Source organism: Lampetra fluviatilis, chromosome 67 (genome assembly GCF_964198595.1).
Source record: "Lampetra fluviatilis chromosome 67, kcLamFluv1.1, whole genome shotgun sequence".
Lineage (NCBI taxonomy): Eukaryota > Metazoa > Chordata > Hyperoartia > Petromyzontiformes > Petromyzontidae > Lampetra > Lampetra fluviatilis.
The window spans coordinates 2,285,991-2,294,858 of record NC_136341.1 but is presented as its reverse complement, the minus strand read 5'-3'; the positions used below and the strand labels follow the sequence as shown (position 1 = coordinate 2,294,858).

The 8,868-nt window shown below is 56.6% G+C and overlaps 1 protein-coding gene across 3 annotated transcripts in view; it reads left to right on the top strand.

The window, feature by feature from the left end:
• LOC144952365 (disks large homolog 1-like) overlaps positions 1-8,868 on the top strand; it is a 209,621-nt gene that overhangs the window by 65,478 nt on the left and 135,275 nt on the right. For all 3 annotated transcript variants that reach the window (XM_078882753.1, XM_078882750.1, XM_078882749.1), the window contains one exon: positions 7,872-8,048. In XM_078882753.1, the coding sequence (XP_078738879.1) occupies positions 7,872-8,048 (177 nt within the window). The remainder of the gene's footprint in view (positions 1-7,871; positions 8,049-8,868) is intronic.

The following is an 8,868-nucleotide window of genomic DNA, read 5'->3' as shown; positions in this document are numbered from 1 at the left end:
CAGCAGCACCACCACCACCAGCAGTACCACCAGCAGCACCACCACCAGCACCACCAGCAGTACCACCAGCACCACCAGCAGCACCACCAGCACCACCAGCACCACCACCACCAGCACCACCACCAGCACCACCAGCAGCACCACCAGCACCACCAGCACCAGCACCACCAGCAGTACCACCAGCACCACCACCACCAGCAGCACCACCAGCACCACCAGCACCAGCACCACCAGCAGGACCACCAGCACCACCACCACCACCAGCACCACCACCACCACCAGCACCACCAGCAGCACCACCAGCACCACCAGCAGTACCACCAGCACCACCACCAGCACCACCACCACCACCACTACCACCACCATCACAACGCTCACCCTCCTCTTTGATTCGCTCCCAGGGAAGCCCCCCCCCCCGCCCCCCTACTGCTGCTGTCCCTGCTGCTGCTGTCACTGCTGCTGCTGTCACTGCTGCTGCTGCTGTCCCTGCTGCTGCTGTCACTGCTGCTGCTGCTGTCACTGCTGCTGCTGTCACTGCTGCTGTCACTGCTGCTGCTGTCACTGCTGCTGCTGTCACTGCTGCTGCTGCTGTCACTGCTGCTGCTGCTGTCACTGCTGCTGCTGCTGCTGCTGTCACTGCTGCTGCTGTCACTGCTGCTGCTGTCACTGCTGCTGTCACTGCTGCTGCTGTCACTGCTGCTGCTGTCACTGCTGCTGCTGTCACTGCTGCTGCTGTCACTGCTGCTGTCACTGCTGCTGCTGTCACTGCTGCTGCTGCTGCTGCTGCTGTCACTGCTGCTGCTGTCACTGCTGCTGCTGCTGTCACTGCTGCTGCTGCTGCTGTCACTGCTGCTGCTGTCACTGCTGCTGCTGTCACTGCTGCTGCTGTCACTGCTGCTGTCACTGCTGCTGCTGTCACTGCTGCTGCTGTCACTGCTGCTGCTGCTGTCACTGCTGCTGCTGTCACTGCTGCTGTCCCTACTGCTGCTGCTGTCACTGCTGCTGCTGCTGTCACTGCTGCTGCTGTCACTGCTGCTGCTGCTGCTGTCCCTGCTGCTGCTGCTGTCACTGCTGCTGCTGCTGCTGCTGTCCCTGCTGCTGCTGCTGCTGCTGTCACTGCTGCTGCTGCTGTCACTGCTGCTGCTGCTGTCCCTGCTGCTGTCACTGCTGCTGCTGCTGTCACTGCTGCTGTCACTGCTGCTGTCACTGCGTCTTCATTGTCCGCTGCTCCGTCGGCTTACTTGACCACCACCGCCCCCCACGCACGCAACAGATGCTCCTCCGGGCGGTAGCGGCGTGCCACGTTCGTTACCGCGGCGGTGGTGGTGGTGGTGGTGGTGGCGGTGGCGGTGGTGGTGGTGTTCGTGGGGGCGGTGGTGGTGGTGTTCGTGGGGGTGGTGGTGGGGGTGGTGGCGGTGGTGGTGTTCGTGGGGGCGGTGGGGGGGGTGGTGGTGGTGGTGCTGTTCGTGGTGGTGGTGGTTGTGGTGGTGGGGGTGGTGGGGGGGGTGGTGGTGGTGCTGTTCGTGGTGGTGGTGGTGGTGGTGGTGGGGGTGGTGGGGGGGGTGGGGGTGGTGGTGGTGTTCGTGGAGGTGGCAGTGGTGGTGGTACTGTTCGTGGTACTGTTCGTGGTGCTGTTCGTGGCGGTGGTGGTGGTTGTGCCGTGCTCGCGACTTTCACCGATGCGGCGTCGCCCCGCGTCTTTCCAGATTTTTTTTTACAAAAATTTAAATACCCCTTCGTCAAAACTGCACGTGCGTAGCCTGCCACGCACACACGCGCACTCGCACGCACACACACGGACGCACACACACAGGCACACACACGCAGGCACACGCACACACGCACACACACACGCACTCGCACGCACGCACACACACGGACGCACACACACGCAGGCACACGCACGTACACGCGCACACACGCACACACACGCGGGCATGCGCACGGAAACACACGGACGCACGCACACACGCACTCGCACGCACGCATACACACGCACACACACGCACACACACGCACGTACACACACGCACGTACACGCGCACACACGCACACACACGCGGGCATGCGCACGGAAACACACGGACGCACGCACACACACGGACGCACAGACACACAGGCACGCGCACGCACGTACACGCACACACACGCACACGCACGCACGTGCACGCACGTACACACGCGCACGCACAGGCACGTACACACACGCACGTACACACACGCACGCGGGCGCTAACAAACCACGGCGACTCTCATTCTCTCTCTCTCGCTCTCTGCCACGGGGTCGTCATTCTCACTCCATCCACCTCCCATCTCCTCCTCCTCCTCTTCCACCCGGGGTGTTCCCTACCGGGACCTCGCGATCATCTCCGGCGGGTGTCCGGATTCGGATTCCCGACCCGGTGTTGGATGGGGGGTGGTGGTGGTGGTGGTGGTGGAAACTGCGATCCAGCGATCGATCCAGCCCGCACCGCTGTTTGATTTGTTCGACGCGCTCGTAGATTTTGTTAAGGCGGTCGCCTCCTCCGCCGCATCGCGGTTTCTGGGCGCGTTGAATGATTGCGTCGCCGTTCTGACGTTTAAAATATTTTACGCGTCTTTACGTATTTCGCGTGTTTTTATATTCGGTGGTTCGAACTCGCTGCGTAGCGTGGCGTGGATGTCGTCGTTTTAGTGGGAGGCAGTCCCGTTGTCGTGAGCGTTGCGGTGTTTTTTGATTTGATTGCGGTTTGGGGCACGTGCCGATTTGTTTGCCAAGGACTACCACTACCACCACCATCCCATCACCACCACTACCATCACCACCACTACCATCACCACTACCATCACCACTACTACTACCACCCCATCATCACTACCACCACCATCACTACCATCACCACCACCCCACTACCACCACTACCACCACCACTACCACCACCACCCCATCATCACCACGACCACCACCACTACCACCACCACTACCACCACCACTACCACCACCCCATCACCACTACCACCACCACTACCACCACCACCACCACTACTACCACCACCCCATCACCACTACCACCACCACTACTACCACCACCCCATCACCACTACCACTACTACCACCACCACCCCATCACCACCACTACCACCACCACCACCACCACTACTACCACCACCCCATCACCACTACTACCACCACCCCATCACCACTACCACTACTACCACCACCACCCCATCACCACTACCACCACCACTACCACCACCACCCCATCACCCCATCACCACCACCCCACCACCACCACCACCACCCACACCACCACCACCCCATCACCACTACTACCACCACCCCACCACAACCACCACCACCCCACCACCACCACCACCACCCACACCACCACCACCCCATCACCACTACTACCACCCCATCACCACTACTACCACCACCCCACCACCACCACCACCCCACCACCACCCACACCACCACCACCCCCCCACCACCACCACCACCACCCCACCACCACTACCACCACCCCATCATCACCACCACCACCACCCCATCATCACCACCACTACCACCACCACCACCACCCACACCACCACCACCCCCCCACCACCACCACCACCACCCCACCACCACCACCACCACCCCATCATCACCACCACCACCACCCCATCATCACCACCACTACCACCACCACCACCACCACCCTACCACCACCACCACCAGAAATGACCATCCCGGCGTCTGTGGCCGCGAGCCTGTTCCGCCTGGGCAGGCGAGACCACGTGAGTACAGTGGGGGGGTGGGGGTGGAGGAGTGGGGTGGGGTGGGTGGGTGGAGGTGTGGGTGGGTGGGTGGAAGTGTGGGTGGTGTGGGTGGGTGGGGGGGTGGGTGGAGGGGTGGGGTGGGTGGAGGGGTGGGGTGGGTGGAGGGGTGGGGTGGGTGGAGGGGTGGGGTGGGTGGAGGGGTGGGGTGGGGTGGGTGGGTGGGGGGGTGGGTGGTGTGGGTGGGTGGAGGTGTGGGTGGTGTGGGTGGGTGGGTGGAGGTGTGGGTGGGTGGGTGGAAGTGTGGGTGGTGTGGGTGGGTGGGGGGGTGGGTGGAGGGGTGGGGTGGGGTGGGTGGGGGGGTGGGTGGAGGTGTGGGTGGGTGGGTGGAGGTGTGGGTGGAGGTGTGGGTGGAGGTGTGGGTGGTGTGGGTGGAGGGTAGGGGTGGTGTGGGTGGGTGGGTGGAGGTGTGGGTGGTGTGGGTGGAGGGTAGGGGTGGTGTGTGTGGGTGGGTGGAGGTGTGGGTGGAGGGTAGGGGTGGTGTGTGTGGGTGGGTGGAGGTGTGGGTGGTGTGGGTGGAGGGTAGGGGTGGTGTGGGTGGGTGGGTGTGGGGTATGGGTGGTGTGGGTGGAGGTGTGTAGGGGTGGTGTGGGTGGGAAGGGATTGCCTGCTAAACAGACAGCTCAGTTTGTCACAACGAGATCACTCGCAACTGAAGCCTCTTGCAATTGCTGCTTTGTTCACAACCGTCAGCCGTCAGTTGTGCAGTCGGAAGCCACTGGAGCCATACACTTTGTAAACCATCGTTTCATTTAGAGCAGCTTGTTGTGTTTAGTTCGTTGTCCTTCCCCCACATACTCACACAGAGACACACACACAGACACAGAGAGTCACACATACACAGAGACTCACACAGACACACACACAGACACAGAGACACACACACAGATACAAAGACACACACATACACAGAGACACACACACAGAGACACACACACATACACACAGACACAGTGACACACATACATACACACATACACAGACACACACACAGACACACACACATACACAGAGACAGACACATACACAGACACGCACACATACACAGAGATGCATACACAGAGACACACACATACACAGACACACACACACATACACAACAACAACAACAACAACCGCCATTCGCCACTAAGTGGTGGTGACGTCACCACGACGCTTGTGCCAGGCCATGTGCACCCTGAGGCCACGTGAAGTGTCGAACGCCCGCTGGCAGGAGGTCACGGGGCAGACCCAGGTGCCACGGGTCGACTGACCGAGATGACCGAGATGACTGGCTGATGCACCACCTGTGCCCCCTACTGTGCCAACTTGCTGTGCTTTAGCCACCCGGCGCTCCGCTCGTTGTTGTGAGCGTCGCTCCTCCGCCCTCCGTTGTTGTTGGAGGGCGACTGCCTCCAACTGCCCAGTAGCGTCCTTCACGAGCCTCCTCCACTGAGGCCGATCTTGACACCGCTGGTACCAGTCATCGGCAAGTCCACTCAGCTCCACGTCCTCCTGTGCCACATCACTCCATCTCTTCTCTAGCCCGTGCCGCGCCCGTTTAGCCCCCTCGATCCGGCCGAACAAAAGCTGTTTAGGCATGCGGTGGCTGGGCATGCGGGCTACATGACCCAGCCAACGCAGCCTTGCCTGCCGGAGGAGCTCACTGATGGGACTTTGCCCAGATCTTTCAAGGACTTGTGAGCTCCTCACACAATCCAGCCTGGTTAAACCCAGGATGGATCGTAGGCAGGCCAGCCTAAATGAGACAGACACACATACATAGACATGCACACATACACAGAGACACACATAGACACACACACATACACAGAGACGCATACACAGAGACACGCACATACACAGAGACATGCACACATACACAGAGACACACACATACACAGAGAGGCATACACAGAGACACACACACACAGAGACGCACACACACACAGAGACACACACAGACACAGAGACGCACACATACACAGAGACACACACACACATCGAGACACACACACAGAGACGCACACACATACACAGAGACGCACACATACACAGACACGCACACACACACACAGAGACGCACACACACACACAGACGCACAAATACACAGACACACACAGACTCACATAGAGACCCAGACTCACACAGACACCGAGGCTCAGAGCCTAGGGGCACCCCCAGTAGCAGCTGTCTCTGTGCATCAGCCTGTCAGTAGCAGGGGTGGTGATGGTTGCCGCTGTGTGGTCTAGCCGCGGGGCACGCCCATGGTCTCCCCCTGTTCTACAGAGTGAGAGAGTGGAGTTTGTCTGATCTAACACCGAAAATAGATGTTTTCCTTTCGCAAGGAATCAACTGCTGCATTGAGCGAACGTTAACAAACGCCCTCCGACAATATTTGCGTTCCACCATCGGAACCTTCTTTGCCGGTAAAAAATATGATAAAACTAGATTTGAAGCTTTCGTGACTGCAAGGAATCATCTTCTTAGGTTTTTTCGGTAAAGTCACGTAGGTAAAACATCAAAATTAATGAAAATAAAATAAAATAAAACAAAAATCACGACGTTTCGGAGGCAACACAAGTCTCCGTCATCAGGTGGGACCGTCACAGCCGATGCAGCTAATTCGGCTGTGACGGTCCCACCTGATGACGGAGACTTGTGTTGCCTCCGAAACGTCGTGATTTTTGTTTTAATTTATTTTATTTTCATTAATTTTGATGTTTTACCTACGTGACTTTACCGAAAAAACCTAAGAATAAAATATGATAATAGTTTTTTTACCCTTTTATCTGCCAACAAAACTGACACCTTTTTTACAAGGTGTCAGTTTTTAAATCCTTTATATTAAGTTCGCTTGCTTGCTTAGGACCGTGCAAATCTTTCGGTCGTTTTTTAACCCACTTGCCGTGATCCAATCGAGCTGACATTTTCCACACAGACTCGTTGTGCGTGACAATGTATTTTCGTGAAAATGTTTTTCCAAAATTTTACACTTTTTAAGACAAAAATATTATATTTAATTGCCAATTGCTTAATGGTGCAATGCAATCATCTGACCCATAGGTGGCAGCCATCTCAAGCCAGAGGACGAGAGGACTCTAGCCGCCACGCATATAAAGGATTTATAGTGAAAAACTTTGTTTTTACGGGTTATACTTATGTGTCAGTTTTGTTGCCAGATAGAAGGGTAAAAAAACAATTATCATATTTTTTACTGGCAAATGAGGTTCCAATGGTGTAAATGCTTAACCCCGAGCTCTCATACTCTGATGGTGCGTTGTCTTTGAGTTGTGCGCCTTTTGGCGTCATCTGGTCCAACACCATGTGAGACTAGGCTCTAAGGAAAGCTGTCTCGGGTGTGGACCAATCAATTTCAAGGACAGTGCATACATTATCAGAGTTGTGTTTTTTGTTTGCATTATGACTGCAGGTATTGTGGTCTATGCAAACATGACTCCTTGTAAAAAAGGTGTCAGTTTTGTTGCCAGATAGAAGGGTAAAAAAACAATTATAATATCCGCGTTGTCTGTGAAGCTGATTGGCCTACACCGACTGCCCAGCGGCGTTCTTCACAAGCCTCCTCCACCGTCACCATGACCACTGTCATCACCACCATCACCGTCGTTATTATCACCGTCATCACCACCACCGTCAACACCACCACTGTCATCACCACCATCACCGTCATCACCACCATCACCAACACCGTCACCACCACCACTGTCATCACCACCACCACCACTGTCACCACCACCACTGTCATCACCACCGTCACCGTCATCACCACCGTCACCGTCATCACCACCGTCACCAACACTGTCACCACCACCACTGTCATCACCACCACCACCACTGTCATCACCACCGTCACCACCATCACCACCACTGCCACCACCGTCATCACCATCACCGTCACCACCACCGTCGTCATCACCACCACCACCGTTGTCACCACCACCGCCATCACCACCGTCATCACCACCGTCATCACCACCGTCATCACCACCGTCACCAACACCGTCACCACCATCACCACCAACCACCTCTAATCCCCCCCCCCCTCCCCCACGTTTCGTTGCGTTCACCGCAGAAGTACCGCTACCAGGATGAGGACGGCTCCCCGCCCCCGGACCACAGCCCGGCTCACCGTTCCCTGGAGGCTCCGCGCGGCGTGGGTCCTGAGCTGGTGCACGTGTCGGAGAAGAACCTTTCCCAGCTGGAGAGCGTCCACGGGCTTGTCGCACACTCGCACATCTCCCCGCTCAAGGTGAGCGCTTCGGTTTGCGATTGAAACGCCGAGTTGTGAAGGAGTCGCGCGGGGTGTTTGATTGCGCGCACGCACGCACTCACTCTGTAGAACAGGGGGAGATCATACAAACTCCACTCACTCACTCTGTAGAACAGGGGGAGATCATACAAACTCCACTCACTCTAGAACAGGGGGAGATCATACAAACTCCACTCACTCACTCTGTAGAACAGGGGGAGATCATACAAACTCCACTCACTCACTCTGCAGAACAGGGGGAGATCACACAAACTCCACTCACTCACTCTGTAGAACAGGGGGAGATCATACAAACTCCACTCACTCACTCTGTAGAACAGGGGGAGATCATACAAACTCGACTCACTCACTCTGCAGAACAGGGGGAGATCATACAAACTCCACTCACTCACTCTGTAGAACAGGGGGAGATCATACAAACTCCACTCACTCACTCTGTAGAACAGGGAGAGATCACACAAACTCCACTCACTCACTCTGTAGAACAGGGGGAGATCATACAAACTCCACTCACTCACTCTGTAGAACAGGGGGAGATCATACAAACTCGACTCACTCACTCTGCAGAACAGGGGGAGATCATACAAACTCCACTCACTCACTCTGTAGAACAGGGGGAGATCACACAAACTCCACTCACTCACTGTGTAGAACAGGGGGAGATCATACAAACTCCACTCACTCACTCTGTAGAACAGGGGGAGATCATACAAACTCCACTCACTCACTCTGTAGAACAGGGGGAGATCACACAAACTCCACTCACTCACTGTGTAGAACAGGGGGAGATCATACAAAC